Genomic DNA, 17246 nt, shown 5'->3' on the forward strand with positions numbered 1-17246 from the left:
TACTTCTTCCTAGGCCTATAAAATACAAAAGGACCTAATTAAAAATTAAATCCAAAACACCAATAAACACATTTTAAGAGGGATTTTTTTTTTACCTCCTATAGTCTAAAATTAATGTATTAAAATAAAAGCCAAAAAAGATAACATTTACTGCACACTTCGTGCCAGGCACTGTCTTAAGAGCTTTCAATTTCACTTTTACTACATCCCTTTTAAAGATGAGAAAACTGACTTTTTGGGAGGCTCAGGAACTAGCTCAAGGTCACAGAGTTGCTAAGCCTCCAGGCAGTTGGACTCCAGGTCCAAAATCTTAACTTTTATTCTATACTATTTCCCAAGATGCCCAGAAGTTGTTTGTCTATGAGAACTGAAATATAAATCTATAGCTTTTAATTTGCAAAAAAAGAGAAACTCCCATTTGAAGCAGCTTAAGTAAAAGGGGGGCGAGGGGTTTAATGACTCCTATCAGTAAGTTACAGAATGGGCTGACATCAGGGACGACTGGGTCCAGGGACTTGAACACAGTCAGGGTTCTCTCTGTGTGTTCCTTGCTGAATGTCAGACTCTTTCTTCCATTACCAGCTTGTGGGGGTCCACACGGTGGGGAATCTCACTGGGGAAGTTCCAGTTTTATATGCTAACGTTAAGCTCAGAAAGGAAAATATTTGTCCCTGCTGTCTCAGGTAATAAAAATGTATGTGAAAGACTCTGAGCCAATTCAGATTACATACTCATCCCTGGGTCAATCCCAGAGGCAAAGGAGATAGACAACTATGATTTTCCCAGTCGGGAGTCACAAGCCCACCCCTGTGGTCTGGAGGGCTGGGTCTGTCTGTACCAGAAGAGGGCAGAAAGGTGCTAGATGGAAAAAATAAAATAGCTGTCAAACTACCTAACAGGTGTATACCTCTTTAGAGTTTACAAAGTGTTCTCGTATGAGTCATGCCTTTTGAGTCTCACCACCATTCTGTAAAGCGGGCAGGCCAAGGATTACCAAGGAAACAGTGGTGGATTAAAGATGGCCACAAATTTTGTCACTCTCGCCATTGAGAGATGATGTGCATTTCTCCTTCGGTTGAATCTGGACTGGCCCTAGGATCCTTAATCAATAAAATGTGGCAGAACTTACTATAACTACTTTTCTGCCTGGCCTTCAAAATGACTTGCAGCTTCTGCTTTCTTTCCCTGGGAATGCTGACTCTTAGGACACTCCCTCTTGAAACGCAGCTGTTACGAAGTCCAGCCCACATGGAGAGGCCACATGAAGGCACTCCATTCAACAGTTCCAGCTGAGCTTTCAGCTGACAGCCAGCATCAACTGCCAGCTGTGATGAGCGAGCCATTTTGGACATTCCAGGGTGGTTTGTTGGCAACAATAAAGAACCAAAACAGAAACTAAGGCTTTGGATTTGTGTCCTACAGCTAGAAAGCCTCAAGAGTTGTGATGCTAACCCAGACGCTCTGACTCTTAGCCTGCTGGGCCTTCTTTGATTCCTCATTGCCTCCTGTTAAAAATAGAACAAGCCTTAATTCAAAATCTACAGTTGTAGAATTTCTTCCCAGGATGTAGGTTGGGAAGTGGGACATATAATTAATTCATTCAGCAAACATTTGAGAAGCTCTATGTGGCAGGCAATTGAACAAAAAGCACTCCGGGTTCTTTGAGGAATTCAGGGTCTAATCAATAGACAGCCAGCCCCATAAACAGCTCATTTCATTAAGGACTGGTAAGTGCCATGATGAGGAATACGCAGGGTGCTTTTGGACCACTAGACATAACCCAAGGCATGAAGTAATGGACATATCTTTTGTTGGGTGTGGGAAGGTATCTCTGAGTCCATGTTGAGGATGTTGAAGTGTATGTTTAGAATGAACAGTTACCCATTCAAGAAATGTTACAGGAAGCGAGGAGGGAGGCAGGGAGGAAGAATCCTAGTATTTGGGATAAGGACATGGATTCTAGTCCTGGTTCCTTCCTTCACTGTGTTCTTGGCCAAGTCACTGAACCTCTCTGTAACTCAGCTTTGTAAAACCAAGGTGGGTCACACTATTTCTTCATATACTTGACAGTTCCTTTCTCTAACTCCTTTCAGTTTTGGTGTTCCTCAGAGTTTGGTCTTAAGCTTATTGCTCTTCTCATTCTGCAAATTCTCCCTAAGCTATCTCATCTACTTCTATAGCTTTGGTTACTACTCATATGGAAATGAACCCCAAGTCTATATACCAGCCCAGTTCTGGGGACTACTATTGTATTCATCTGCCTACTGCACATCACTGGATATGAAGCTCAACACAGGCACGTTCAACATGTCCAGAGCTGAGCTCATCACCTTGCCCACGTCACTGACTCGCACTTGGTTGGTGGCACCATCATCAACATTGCTCCCCAAGCTAGTAGCCTGCGAGGTTAACTCAACTCTCCATTTTCTGACAACCTCACATGCAATTGTTAGCAATGCTATCTTTGTTAGCAATGCCTCCTAAATACTTCTGCAATTCATTCCTTTGTCTCAGAATCCTATAAACAGCACAAAGTCAAATTATTCAAAGCTTAACTCACGTCCCCCTTCAAGCTTGCTGTTCCTGTGTTCCATAGGATGTTGTCCCCATCCACTCAGTTGCCAAATATGGAAGTCAGGCATCACAGTTGATTTCTCCCTCTCCTTTGCCTTCCATAAGTAGGTAACTACCAATTCCTGATGTCTGGCCTCCTATTTGCCTCTTAAACCCACCCACGTCTCTCCATTCTCAGCGTGATCATCTTTCACTTCCTGCAGTTGTATCCTAATTGGTTTCCCTGCCTTCAGTCTTCAGTGTAATTCCCTGTGACTTCTTCTCTAAAACAAAGATGGAAATGATTATGTCAGTAACTTCCCTCTCCCCCCCACCCCTTTTTCTAATCCTGATTCCTGGTATGTTTAACTAGGCTACAAAAGCTAGGATAAGGGCCATAATCCATTTACTATTGTCTCCCCTACACCTAGCAGACTGCACTTGGCACGTAATAGATGCTCAATAAACATGAACCTGTACTCATGCCCTTTCTGATTATAGGTTATTTGTAGCATATCCTTGATGTGTTCTAGGTGTATGAGGCCTCTGGAGGCACAAAGGATCATAACATGGTTTACTGTTGCACGAGTTGGAGGCCTTTAATGAAAGCAATCAGAAACTAACTGTAACAATCATACCAAACAAATTGTGTCCTCAATACACAAAAGGATGCAAATTCCAAGGCATCTTCATGAGTGTACCTTAAGACTCAAGCCACCCTCATGGCTCTGGACAAACATCTTCCCCTTATCTGGAGGTCTGCCTCCTGATCTGTGAAATGAGCATGTTGAGACATAAAGCAAAACTTTAGAGCAGCGTTGAGAGAAATAATGGGGCTCTACGTAGGGCGCCGCGCGTACCCGTGCCCGTGCGCGTGCGCGAGGCACGGGCTTTCCCCTGCGCGGTTATCCCGGCGCCTCCGGGGGAGGCGGGACCAGGCGGATTCCCGCGGCTTGTCCCCGCCATTGGCGGGCGGTTTGAATGACGGAAGTGACGGCGGCTCGGCGATGGCTGCCCCGCAGGCGCACGAACGGCTGTTTGGAAGCTGATCGGCGGTGGGTGCCGTGGCCTTCTCTGTTTGAGCTGCGGTTCCTGGTTCCCGGCTCCCGGTTCTCGGGTGAGTGACGGACACGCCGGCCTCCCCGCGCCCCCGGGCGTGCACGACGACTCCCTGAAGCCCGGGAGCTGGGAGTGTGCTCGGAAGCAAGGGGACGTCGAAAAGTTGCGGCTCCGCGAACGCAGCACGGCCCGCAGGTCTCAGGCCTGGGCGGACCGCGGGCCCTGGCTCGGCTTTAAGGAGCTCCGGGGCAGGAGACACGGCCCGACCCAGACCCAGACTCGCCCGCGCCGCGCTACAGTCTACGTGGGGCCTTCACGCGTGTGGCTTTGCACGCTCTTCCGGGGTCGGGTCGCGCGGGACCCCTGAGCTTCCAAGTCGGGGGCAGCCGGGGGGCCTCCGCTGTTGCTGCTGAAAACTAACAAATCGGTGTGGCCTTCCCACCCTTCCCCCGAGGTCCCTCGCGGATGTGGCCTGAAACCTGGTAGCCATTTAAAAGACGGAATCGTTTGATGCGGAGACATTGCTCTTTTTTGGTGTCTTTCGCCTTTAATTTTTCGGGCATTAAGTCCCAAACTGAGCTTTTAAAACAATGGGGAACGTTTGAGTTTTTACATAGAAAGCATTTGGCAGATTCACATTCAGTAAGTGACATCGTCATTAGAACCTGTCGGGTAAGGTATTATTACTCCCGTTGTATAGTTTAAGAAAAGGCCAAAGTGACTTAAGTGACGTGACTGGTGTCTTCCTGCTGTAAGTGGCAATGTTGGGTCTTGAACCCAACCTTCTGAATCTAGTATTTTTTATTACAATATGCCAGGTGCCATTTAATCAGAACAAAATTTTGCAAGATAAATAGTATTTCTGTTATTGGATAGTAATACATAGAATTTTAAAATCCATATTGATGTTAATAAATGAGGGAGCAGGGGAAATTCTTCCTAACAGTAGGATTCCAATTGATAAGTGTAGAAGGAATAGTGTGAGTAGAAGATACTTTTTGATAAATGCCACAGTAATTGTTTCAGACAACAGTCATCAGTGGATGCTAAACTGAGTGGGCAGAAATTTGATGAATACCATTTATATTGCCTCAACTATCTCTCCATCAGATACTTACAAAGGAAAAGTAGTAACTACAGTGAAGAAACCTGGTAGATACCGCCTTAACTGCCTGATCAAAATTCCCATCGCCAGTAGTAAGGTTAACCACATTTACCTCCTATGTGATGCCCAGAGAAGGGTGTATTATCACTTCTGTAGTGTTCTTGCCAAAAATGCATAACCTCATTTTAACCACAAGAAGAGATTAAACAAATGCAAATCCAGGGACATTTTACAAAATAACTGGCCAGTATTTTTGAAAAAATGTCACCATCTTGAAAAGAAAGACAGGCTGAAGAACTGTTCCAGATTAGAGTTGAAGGAGACATGACAACCTCCACAGCCATGAGAATGTAATGCACAGACCTTCACAGCACCTGCATTCTGAAGTTCATATGTATGGACGCTCCTCATGGGTTGTTCCTAACCAATCACAGAGCCTAGCCTATCACTGAGCATAACAGGCCTGTTCCTGAGAAACAAGGGGCATGGCAGTCTAAGAGGCATCTACTCAACTTTCTGCCCTCCTTCAGCTCAGTGTCGTATTTGCATGAAAGTCTGCATTGTTCCCAGCTTTTACCAGCTCACCATGTTTTCTCATACAAGCATTTCCCCTAATAAAACCTTTGTGGGTTAATCCCGTCTTGGTACCAGCATAGTGCCACAACAATCAAATGCAATATATTGCCCTTGGATTGGCTCCTAGTGCAGAAAATGGACATTAGTGGGATAATTGATGAAATTTGAACTTTTAACTTGTTCTTTTTAACTTGTTTTGTAGATTAGTTTAAAAGTATTCTGCCAGTGTTAATTTCCTGGTATGATCATTGTACTGTAGTTATGTAAGATGTTAGTTAACATTTAGAGATGCTGGAGAAAGAGAATATGGGAATTCTAAGTCTGAAATTACTTCCAAATGTATATTTTTTAAGTTATACAAAAGAGAAAAGAATTACTCTATTTCATCTTAGGAGGTAAAAATAACAAATGTATGTATATTTTCCTATAATCCTCTAGCAAATGAGAAGATAAATCCTCAAAACAATCTGAAAAATTCATTTTTTAAAAAATTGAGGTATAATTTAGAATAAAGTACACAAATTTAAGCATACCATTTGAGGAATTTGTATATATGTATACACCTGTGTAACCAACCACAGAGATCAAAATACAGAGCATTTCCAGCACTCCAGCAGGCTCCTTTGTGTCCCCGCCTAGTCAGTAACCTCCAGAAAGAATGACCCCCCTATTTTAACCGCTCATCATGGATTAGTCGTGCTTATTTTTGAACTTCATATAAATGGAATTGTATAGTATGTTCTCTCTCCCCACTCCCCTTTCATGCTTTGAGATTTATCAGGAATTAAATTTAATCTCAATATGAGTGAATTTTTTAAGACCTTCAGACAAATTAATAAAGACCCATTGTTAAGATTGAATTTAATCTTGCTGATTTTTTTTCTTCATTTAGTTCTTTCCGGTTCTTCAAGCCCCACTCACAAAAAATACCAGCCTAAACAAAATTCGTCATTTTCATGTTTTAGCAAGTCAGAAAGTTAGGAGCCATGTTGAATAAGGAAGCCAGATTCTTCCCTTGGCTCTGCCAGTAAATATTGTCACTTAGGTAAGTCCTTTAACCCAAGAGGCCTTCATGTATAAAATGGGAAAAACAAATGGCACTTCACCTATTATTACCAAAGCCTTGTGAATATCAGCTGAGTGGGATGTATTGGAAAACATTTTTAAATGCAAGCAATTATTCCTTTTTAGCATCAGTCTTATTGAAAATAGTAACAATGAAGTATACCTGTGTAGCATTTTACATTTATTAACTCACTGAATGAATCATTTTTTTAGCCAATACACTTACTAAAGTACTTATTTTATGTTCAAGGCTCTGTTTCTAGGCTGTGGACATAAAACCATGGATAAGATCATTCCTGCCCTCACTGAGCTTGTGTTTTAATGGAGAATTCACTGGGAAAAGTGTTAGCCCCCATTAGGTAACTCCGAATTCTCCTAGCCCCTATTCTGTTTACACCTTAGTAAAAACAGTATCCATCCACCCTAAGTGAAATACTGCCTGGTAGTTGTTACATATTAAATTAATATTAAAACTATAGGCTCTGTTCTGCAATTGTTAGGAATCTAACTAGAAAGGGCAAACTGGAATTGATGGAAAACTAGAGGAAAGTGAGATTAGTCCCCATAGAAATGTAAAGGTTATGTAAGCGAGTCAGGAAGGCGTGGATGGGTGGGCGGAGCAAGAATTACTAGAGAACAGCTTCCTGGAGAAGTGAGGCTTCAGCGAGCTTCAGAAAGAGTTAATACCCACTTACCTAGTTTGCCTGCCAGGTCATTGTGAAGGGACCTGCGAAATACTGACTTACCTCAGGTAAAACCATGGTCATATACTGATTGTATGTCTGATTTTTGGAAATGACAGTAATGGGAACGAGGAGATACCAAAATCACCTCAGGAGGGTTTTCAAATTACAGCAACTTACAGATTCTTACATTCTTTCCATTTCTCCCCTGCAGACTCTCCCAGATAGGGACACATTAATCTGGGGAGGAGAGTGCGAATACCCAAGTATAAACAGTACCCCTAGAAAAATAGAACAGGGAATCTAAACACTTGACTCATCCAAACAGAATTGTTCCAAGAGGAATGTTTTAAATGATTATTAATTTAAAAATTACACCATTGTAATTATTGAAGAATTGTTTACTGTTCAGGGGTTGATGTGATTCCATACAATATGGTGACACTTAGTGATCAAATTACATACAACGGGGAGTTGAATCTAAGGACCAGGAACCCTTGCAATCACAGCAGTCTTGCTGGTATGAACAAGTTATCAAATGTCTAAAGTGTTAAATTGTAATTGTGGAAACATTTATTCTCTGCTAACACATCATTTTAAGTCTTTGTGCTTTTTTACATTTAAGCTAGGTAAACTCTGGAAATCCCAGTCAGGACCCAGGTACTCTAGGTAAACAACCATCTGCTGTAGATGGGGAACATTTTTTTCACATAATTCTGATTCACCCTCCACTTAGCCCTTTCCCATCTATCTGAGAACCATCGATATAAGTGCTGAATTAATAACTGGTATTTGTAAGTTGGACTTTGTTTACCCAAATTACTCTATTTGCATGTATACAGCCCTTTCACCGTCAAATGTATTAATATGTATTTGAAAAATTATTGACATCTCTGCTGCCCTATTTTAATAGTTTCTGTTTTTCAAATTCAGAACCTTTATATGTAAAGAACACAGAAATGAAACGAAAGGTAATAAATGCTGGCAAGCTGAGGTTGAGTCCCAATGAGGAAGCCTTCATTTTAAAAGAGGATTATGAAAGAAGACGAAAACTAAGATTGCTACAGGTAAAAATTTATTTGGAACCAAATTTCAAATTCTTTGTATTCCCCAAATTATTAGTATTTTTTACATTAGAGTGTTTTAAATGTTTCATTGAAAACCTTTTCTGGCTGTACAAGAGCCCTGGTTCCTGCATATTAACTAGTTTTTGGAGCATTTGAAAACATCGGCTGAAATGGTAAATAGATTGAAGAAGAATTTGAGGACAGGGATTATTTGACTCAATAGTTATTAGAAAACAGTTCTTTAAATATTTTAAAAGTTATGTGTAACTGATGAAGATTATAGCAGAAAGATTAGAATGACTTTGAAAAAGACTTACTGGAAAGATTATTAGCTCTGAAACAAATTTATTAAGAAGTTTTATTTCTAGAAGTCTTTTTAAAGTAAGTTAAGTCTTCGTGCAGCACGTTTTAGGTGCCATTCTGCCTAGAATTGGGGATGATGTATTACAAGTATGGAGTTCTCATCCAGCTCTATCTGTACTCATCTGGGCTATAAATTTTGTTGAATAATGTTTAAACATTTTAGCCTCTTAAGTTATTAGAATGATAATGGCAATACTGTTAGGGTTTAGGGTGCAGTAGCTAATCAGGAAATTTTAGAAGCTGTCTGGAGATTTTAGTTTTTTTCTGTATCACTTGGATTCTTTGCTTATCTAATATTGGGTTGTCGGAAAAGTCATGACGTATTTTTTCTATGTTTTTCATTGCAAAAATGTGTCATGACTTTTCCGACAACCCAATAAAATATGCGTATTCAAGAGAATTGATAGACCTGAAGAGAATTCATTTAAGTTCCTATTTCCAAATAGCTTTTCAAAAAACTTGATGTAAGCCTCTTTTCATATAATCTGTTAAATATTCATTCTTTAGGTTCGAGAACAAGAAAGGGATATTGCTTTACAGATAAGAGAAGATATAAAACAGAGGAGAAATCAGCAATTTATTCGTTTGGCAGAGGCGCTAAGGGCAGAATGGGAAGAATCACAAACTCAGAAAATAAAGAACTTGGAAAAACTCTATTTGGCAAGTTTAAGAAATATGGGAGAGGGACATCAACAAGCCAAAGAAAATGTAAGTGAACATTTACTTGACTACTTCTCTGTGGTAGTAATATTGGTTAAAAGTAAATAGTATGCATTAAATGCTTGTGTGATAAAAATGTTTTTTCATTTGTAGAATTTGTTTTGGGCAGCCTGAACTTTATTTGTAATTTAATTTAAGAATGCTGCTAGGTTCATTTCCTAGTGAGAGTCATGTTGAGTAAAATCTATTTTCCTGTGATGTTTAAACTATCGCTCTCTTTCAGCCCTTAACTATGTGGGTAAATAAAATAGTAACCTTCTGAATTGGAAGTTGTGGTTTAAAGCATTTTGGACAAATCCAGGGGGGTGAACTCAAATTTCCCGTTTTGTTATCATTCCTTATACCTCAAAAATATGTATAGTTGAATGTACATACACTTAGATTTCATTATACATGGTAAAAATTCTTTGATGACTCTCAGAAACACAAAGTAGAACTTAACTCAGTATTTAAGACTGCTTCCTGGCATTATTTTGTTTTTATTGTGATTTATGGTTGGAAAGTACAGGCATACCTCAGAGATATTGAAGGTTTGGTTCCAGACCACTGCAATAAAGTGAGTCACACGAATTATTTGGTTTCCCACTGAATACAAATGTTATGTTTACACTATACTGTAGTTTATTAAGTGTGCAATCACAGTATGTCTAAAAAACAATGTACATACCTTCATTAAAAAAATACTTTAATGCTGGACAGCCGGTTAGCTCAGTTGGTTAGAGTGCAGTGCCCATAACACCAAGGTTGCCGGTTTGATTCCCTCATGGGCCACTGAGCTGCACCCTCCACAACTAGATTGAAACAACTATGTGACTTGGAGCTGATGGGTCCTGGAAAAACACACTGTTCCCAATTAAAAAATAAATAAAATAAATAAATAATATACTTTAATGCTAAAAAATGCTAACCGTCATCTGAGCCTGCTGGAAAACTGGCGCCGATAGACTAGCTCAACGCAGGGTTGCCACAAACCTTCCCTTTGTAAAAAACGCACTGTTAAGTACAATAAAGTAAAGTACAGTGAAACGAGGTATGCCTGTACTAGATTTTAGTCCCAGAGGTAGTCACACAAAATAAACAAGCTGCTTCCAAAGAAGGGAGGTATTTGATACCAAAATACTAGTGAGGAAAAGAAATATCTTTAAAGACTGTGACAATCAAATATATTTCTTGGGTCCCTGGTTTTAGTTTGTGTTTTTAATAAAAACCTTAAGTTCTGACATAAGATTTTTGTAGCTTTATTTATGCCACCATTAACTTGAGTGCAATGTTTACTAAACTTCAGTCATTTGAATGCCACCTTCATGATTTTTGCCCTGACTGGGGAACCATCCAAGGGTTGTACTATAATATTACCTTTTAATTTTAAGATGGCATTTAAGAAATACATGTTTTTAGGAACCTGACTTGAATGCTCTGGCACAGCGGGCAGCAGAAAGAAGAAGAAAAGCAGAAATGAGGCATAAAGAAGCCCTGAAAACACAGAAAAATCAAAAAGAAATATTAATGAGACAAAAAACCTGGTAAAGTAACAATTTTTACCATATTTTCTATGGAAATTGATATAGCTGGAAGTAGAGGCTGCAATGGATATTATTTAAGCAGCTATTAAATAAAAATCATATATCCATTGTGTTTGTTAACTTGGTTTAAAAATAATGCAGTGAGGGAGTGGTTTGCTGAGGCGAACATAATAACAAATGAGCTTTCTCTTTTAATCTGACTATAGTAGCAATTACTGTAAGTTTCTATAGAAATGTATGGCTAGTTCAGAATGCATGTCAACCAATATATCTGCTGCTGATATAAAAAAAAAGAAAAAACAATCAGTGTGATTAAGACCATTAAAAGGTTGTAGACTCTTTGGTAGCCTTAGTATTCCTGCATATGATAAAAATGTAAGAGGCTGTTACTAATCAAACGGTCATTTTATACAGTGGCCCATTTTTATTCACATTTCTAGTTTTTTTACTCTGTCCTAAACTCAGGAACATTAGTTGTGTGCTGGATCAGTCCCCACTGTAGAGCTTTACATCTTTAGATACATCTCTTTCACATGGTAAACATTTCTTACATGTCCACTGTGTCTGGAGTTTATTAAACAGCATATCGAGCCTGTGGGATCAGACTAGAGGATTTCTTGAGATCCTGTAGCTTTTATATTTTTAAGCCTAAGGGTTATACTGTAATATTACCTGAGAGATTAACTTAAGACATCTCTTGTTTTTTAAGGCATATAAAAGCTCGAAAGGAAGCACTGCTTGTGGAAAAAGAGAGATCTGCCAAAATTACAAGTCAGCCACCTCCTCCTCCAACCCTTTTTGAGGTGAATTATTTTGAGTGTTAAGAACAAGATTATAATAATTCTTTGCTATTAGAATTCTGTGTAGATCAAAATATCATTTGTTTAACTTAATTTTAAATTGTACAAGTAACACATGAGTAAATCCGGAGTATTTAAAAATAATGCTAGGTATCATTTTACCTGTAAACACTTTAGTAGGTATCTCTGATGTATAAGGACTTTTTTTTCTTTAAGCACAATACTAATATTATTCTCAATATCATCTAATATCCAGTCTGTGGTTCAGTTTTCCCCAATTGTCTCAAAAAATCTTTTTGTTGTTTGAAAACTTGTAATGTTTTTGATTTTTTAAAAACTGAATAGTTTGGCTCTTTTTAGAAGAAAATGCCCTGTATATATTTAAGAAACAAAAAATATAAAAAAAAACCTTGGCGTATTTGCTCTATAGACTTTCCCACATTCAGGATTTGGTCGTTGTACATAGATACCTTTTTTTTTTTTTTTTTAATTGGGGAATTGGGGGATGGGAACAGCGCGGGGAATTGGGGGAAAGGGAACAGACAAGTTGCTGTCCTTTTATTCTTCAGTCTAGTTGTGGAGGACGTTGCTTCACTGGCCCAAGTTGGCACCATCATTGTGCTCTTCCCGGGTGAGGCAGATCAGTCACCGGCTTCTGGACGGCCACTCACTGCACCTGCTGGCCGCTCACGCTGGCTGCTGGCTACACACGGTAGCCCATGGCAGCCCACTGCAGCTGTGGCTACAGCCTACACCATCGCCGGCGACTCACGGCTGCCCAGCTCCAGGTTGAGCTGTTGTTCAGCATCTTAGCTGTAGAGGGCAGTGTCACTGGCCCTCATATGTGGGATCTGAACCTGGGCCCTATGGCATCCCAAGCCAGTTCTTAACCAACGTGTCACTCGGCCGGCCTCATTTTGTAAATAAAGACATTAGGTTCAGATAAGTTAATGAATTGACACAAGATTGCATAAAATAATGAGAGAGATCGCTGTCTTTATGGGAGTCAAATGTGGACTTTTCTGATTTAGGGCTTATTTTTGGAAAAAAACTTAAATAAAGTGGAAATTATTTTTAATTTGTTCTCTTGTTCACATTAGCTTGTTGTGGTTATTGAGTAGCTATGTGGATGATTATCAGAATCACACAGTTATTTTTATCTAATAAATTAAGTAGAAAAGAAAAAAGACCTATACAAATACAGGAATGTCTAATTTAGTTGTATATACAAGTATATGTATGTGTGATCAGCGTAAGTACTAGATGTTTGCCTCTTAACACTTTTGTCAGCCCTCCTGCTTTTATGTTGAGCCATCTGCCATGTCACATTTGATCCAACAAAATTCAAATGGAAGAGTCAGATTTCAGTCACTCCCTCAGTACCATGTTAAAAGGCAGGCAGTGTTTTATCCATGATGCCTTTTGTTTACCTTTGTCATAATTCCTAATGTCCCTAACAAGTCAAGGTCAAAAAAATTTACAAAAAGCAAGCAAATCAGTGTCTGTGTAAGTGATTTGGCAAATATGAGTTACATGTAAATATGAGGTTATACGTTTTTCCCAGAACTTTTTATTATGAAAAGTTTCAAAACTTTCAAAATACAGAGAAGTTAAAAGAAGAGTACAATTAATAGCTGTTTATATTGTGTATAGATTTAAAACAGTTGTATGTATATATTGGGTTGTCGGAAAAGTCTGACACATTTTTGCAACGAAACACATAGAAAAAAATACACCATGATTTTTCTGACAACCTAATATGTATGCATTTGAATGTAAATTGTAGAGATACCTTTTACCCTAAATACTTAAGCATGCTTCTTGTATGAAGGATATTCTCTTATGCAATCACAGTATCACAGTAAGAAAATTAACATTAATTCCTTAAAATCATTTAATATACAATCTATAATCAAAATCCTTTAATTGTCCTTAAATTGTCTTATTTTACAGCATTTTTTCTCTTTTTAAACCAGGATCCAAGTCTGGGTTCACCTGTTGCTTCTGCTTATTTTGTCTCTTTGGTCTCTTTTAATGTAGAACATTATCTCCCCTAACCCTAGCCAACTTGATTATTTCAGATTTTTTGAAGTGACTAGTTTGAAGAGACTAGATCAGTTTCTCGTATTCTGTATTTGTCTCGTTTGGTTATGGTGGTGATTATACGAGATATCCATCATAAAGGTATATTTTTCTATTTTCAATTAACCAAGTAATCTGGGAGAAGATATTTGGCACCAGGCAAGTATCTATTCTTCTGCATTTATTCATTGGCCTACTTATGTTTGAAAAAAGAAAAGAGAACTTCCTTTTATTAATGAGCAAGAACCACTGTAACCAAACTATCAAACTTAGAATCAGTTATTAGGGGAGCAACTTACCATTATGTGCCTATGATGTGATACATTAAACTATACAGCATCACCTATTTAATATTCTTGCCTAAATATAATCTAGCTTTTAAACCTGACTTCAAGTTTAATGGAAATATAGTGCATGATCCCATGTGAAAAAAACAAATAAGGATAACTGATGAAAATAATTTTTTGTGTGTGTGTTGGATCCAGCTTTAAGTGAAAATGAATGCGTTTAATGTAATCTGTTTTGTGTGTTCCATTTTTCAGAACATCGAAGTAAAGAGAATTTCTAATATGAAAACAAATAGTTCTACCTACCATCATCTTAATACTTTCGTGAACAGAGAGGTAGACACAAAGCAGGTGATTGACTTACTGTTTGTTCATGACTCTCACTTTATTATTTCTCATTGAATTGAGTTATATCTTGGTTCTGTGTATGTTGTTCCCATATATCAAAATTTGAACAACTACCAATGCTATAGAGTAATAATGATAAAAAAATCTTTTAAACATGCTTTGAATTATCATGCCATGTTTAATATGAATGATGGTTGAATATGAATGAAAGGAGTTGGCTATTTAAATGGTTATATTTTAAAGTAGCTGATTTTAAAACTTATTATAAAAATAATACATGCTGTTTGTGAAAAATTTGAAATTAAACACTCGAGCATAAACTACAGGAAAAACATGTATGATTTTATCACTAAAAGGAAATGTGATTAATACATTGACAAATTCATTAATCTTTATATATAAATATACACATACTTTTCAAAACATAATTTTAACAGGTGCTTAATAGTTCATCATAGAATTTATTTAGCCAGTATTCTATTGTCTTATTTTTTTCTTCTGTAAATAATGCAACATAATGATCTTGAACATTTTTTTCTACAACTCTATTCCTAGAAGAGAAATTATTGGTTCCAAACTATATAACATTTGGCAGATACGTGATATGGATCATTAAATTGCCTTTTAAAAAGCATTAGCAATATATGAGAATGGCCATGTTATCATACACTTGTCTGTATGGAATATTATGGTTTAAAAATTATTGCCAGTCTTAAGAATGACAAATTGTATTTCCTTGTTATTATAATTGCTATTTCTTTGTAATGATGGGCTTTAATTTTTTTTCATGTTGGATATATGGCTACTAGGAAAATCAACATTCTAAATATAGCATTCATTTGGAGTTTATAATTGCCACAAATGCACATTTTGGTTGATTGCTTAATAGCCAGTGTTAAAATCAGTATTCGGTCAAGACCTAGAATGAATATCATCGTCATAGAATTAACTTCTAATAATAAATCTTGAGATTTGTTTAAAATTGTAAATTTATCACAAGTTCATATTATAATACACAAATACATATTATAGTATAATACAGGAATAATAACCAGTCTGTTGCTAATTTGCTCTTGTGGTTACTAATACTGCATTTTTGTAGTATTAGATACATGTTCCCTTTCAACTAAGATTAATGAAGAAAGACCTTTTTTTTCGCCTAGCCCCCAGTATAGGGAACCGCTGATGGTGTTTTAGTAAGTTATTAAACTTTCCTTTTTGATAGTAATTAAAAGACCTACCTCTTCAATTTCTGGACTTGAAGATTGGATAAGTAGTTATAATGCAGTTTTATAAAAATCCCACAAACTAAAGCATTCTGATATTTTATTTTTACTTCTTCACAGCAAAATCTGTCCTTAGGAAAAAATCTGTCCTTAAACCTTGAGTTTAAAATGTGGCAATACAACAATGTGCTTGGTTTTCAAGATAACAAAATTATCTCTGAATTTTAATCTGCATTTAAGCTTATATCACATGCACAAAAATTTAGCATCTTTCCTGGAGTGGACTAATACGATAGGATCTTTAGCAGGTTCCTGTAAAAAATACTTGCACTTTTTGACGTATACGTTTGGTTATTTCTTCATTAGCTTTCTGCAAATAAAGTGCATACTTTCATTTATTCAGTCAGTCTTTTTAACACGTAAGAGCTGCTATTATGTTTTATTTGAATATCCTGATAAAGTAATCCTAAAATCTCTTGTATACCACAAAATTTGTCTTTGGCTGAAGAATGATGAAAGTGGCCTGCTATATTCCTAGAACCATTAATTCTCTAAATTATGGTTTTCTACATTTACTTTCTACACACACAACTAAACAAAACATCATATGCTTGAAATTCCTAAATTACTCATGGGCTTCATTATGTCTGTTTTTTGTCAATGACAATTGCATAGCACTGTTCCAAAATGGATTTGCCATTCTAGAAATATTTTTCCAATCCCAGCCATTATATTGGTTGCTGTGAGACCTAGGAATGTTGGCAGACAAGTAAAGCAGAAATAGTTAATCATCAATTTAGAAAATTTCTGTCCAAATGTCTGATGTACAAGATGCAGAAGTAGCATATTTCATATCATTTGCCATTTTGCACACTGCAGATTATAATAATGAAAAATTTTTTCAGAAACATGTTTTCTAAAATGAATTTTTGCTTGGGATTCAGTTTTTGCAAATTTCACATATCTTTTGAAATCAACTACTGAAAATGTAGTCTAACAATTATTTCAGTCAGATTTTTGTTTAAATTTTTAATTGCATTGACATATATGTATAAAGGATTGTCTTCCTAAAACATTCTTGTAAAATCTTGTTTTGAGGTTTAGACAGTAAGAATAAAATTTGTTTGGGGTACCTAATTTTTCTCTAACTCTTTATTTATTTTCTTCATACCCTTTATATTTCTCATTGTGTCTGGACTTAAAATGTTAATCATGAATGTTGCATGTTTTAAAGTTTTTCTTTCTTTCCCTTAAAATTTTGGTTTACCAAAATTCGTATTCTGCTTTTAATTTACCCTTAAATGGTGTGAAGAATCCCCTAAATGGAATGAAACATTGTTCCTGAAAGTCATTTGTTTAATGTTACATGTTAATGCAAAATGATTTTATGGAGATTGTAATTTTGATTTAATCTAACTTTTGCTGTTCTGCCTGGCACATTTAGATTTGCCAGGATATAATATTTTTCATAAAGTTGTTTGGCCAGTGCATTCTTTCTTAATATATTAACTGTCAGTGTCTACCTATTTATCTCCCTGTTTGAGAGTTTTAAATAATTTAACATACATACTTAATAGCTTTTACAGTCATCTTTAATTATGTTTCACCTGACCAATAGATTCCTTTCCTTTTTTTTTTTTTTTTTTAGATTTTTTTTTTTGGGGGGGTATTGGGAGATGGGAACAGTGCTGGGAAATTGGGGGAAAGGGAACAGACAAGTTGCTGTCTTTTTGTTCTTCAGTCTAGTTGTGGAGGATGTTGCTTCACTGGCCCAAGTTGGCACCATCAT

General features: G+C 37.2%; 1 protein-coding gene across 8 annotated transcripts in view; it reads left to right on the plus strand.

The window, feature by feature from the left end:
• Window positions 1-3534: 3534 nt before the first annotated feature.
• CEP295 (centrosomal protein 295) overlaps window positions 3535-17246 on the plus strand; it is a 50160-nt gene continuing 36448 nt past the window's right edge. For 5 of the 8 annotated variants that reach the window (XM_019632195.1, XM_019632188.1, XM_019632187.1 and 2 more), the window contains exons 1-6: window positions 3535-3670; window positions 7975-8108; window positions 8979-9179; window positions 10590-10714; window positions 11424-11517; window positions 14139-14234. In XM_019632195.1, the coding sequence (XP_019487740.1) occupies window positions 3535-3670; window positions 7975-8108; window positions 8979-9179; window positions 10590-10714; window positions 11424-11517; window positions 14139-14234 (786 nt within the window). Of the gene's footprint in view, window positions 3671-3729; window positions 4285-6185; window positions 6339-7974; window positions 8109-8978; window positions 9180-10589; window positions 10715-11423; window positions 11518-14138; window positions 14235-17246 lie in introns of those variants that run through there. The other 3 variants (XM_019632191.1, XM_019632192.1, XM_019632193.1) reach the window with 3 other exon arrangements.

Source organism: Hipposideros armiger, unplaced genomic scaffold (assembly GCF_001890085.2).
Source record: "Hipposideros armiger isolate ML-2016 unplaced genomic scaffold, ASM189008v1 scaffold_1097, whole genome shotgun sequence".
NCBI lineage: Eukaryota > Metazoa > Chordata > Mammalia > Chiroptera > Hipposideridae > Hipposideros > Hipposideros armiger.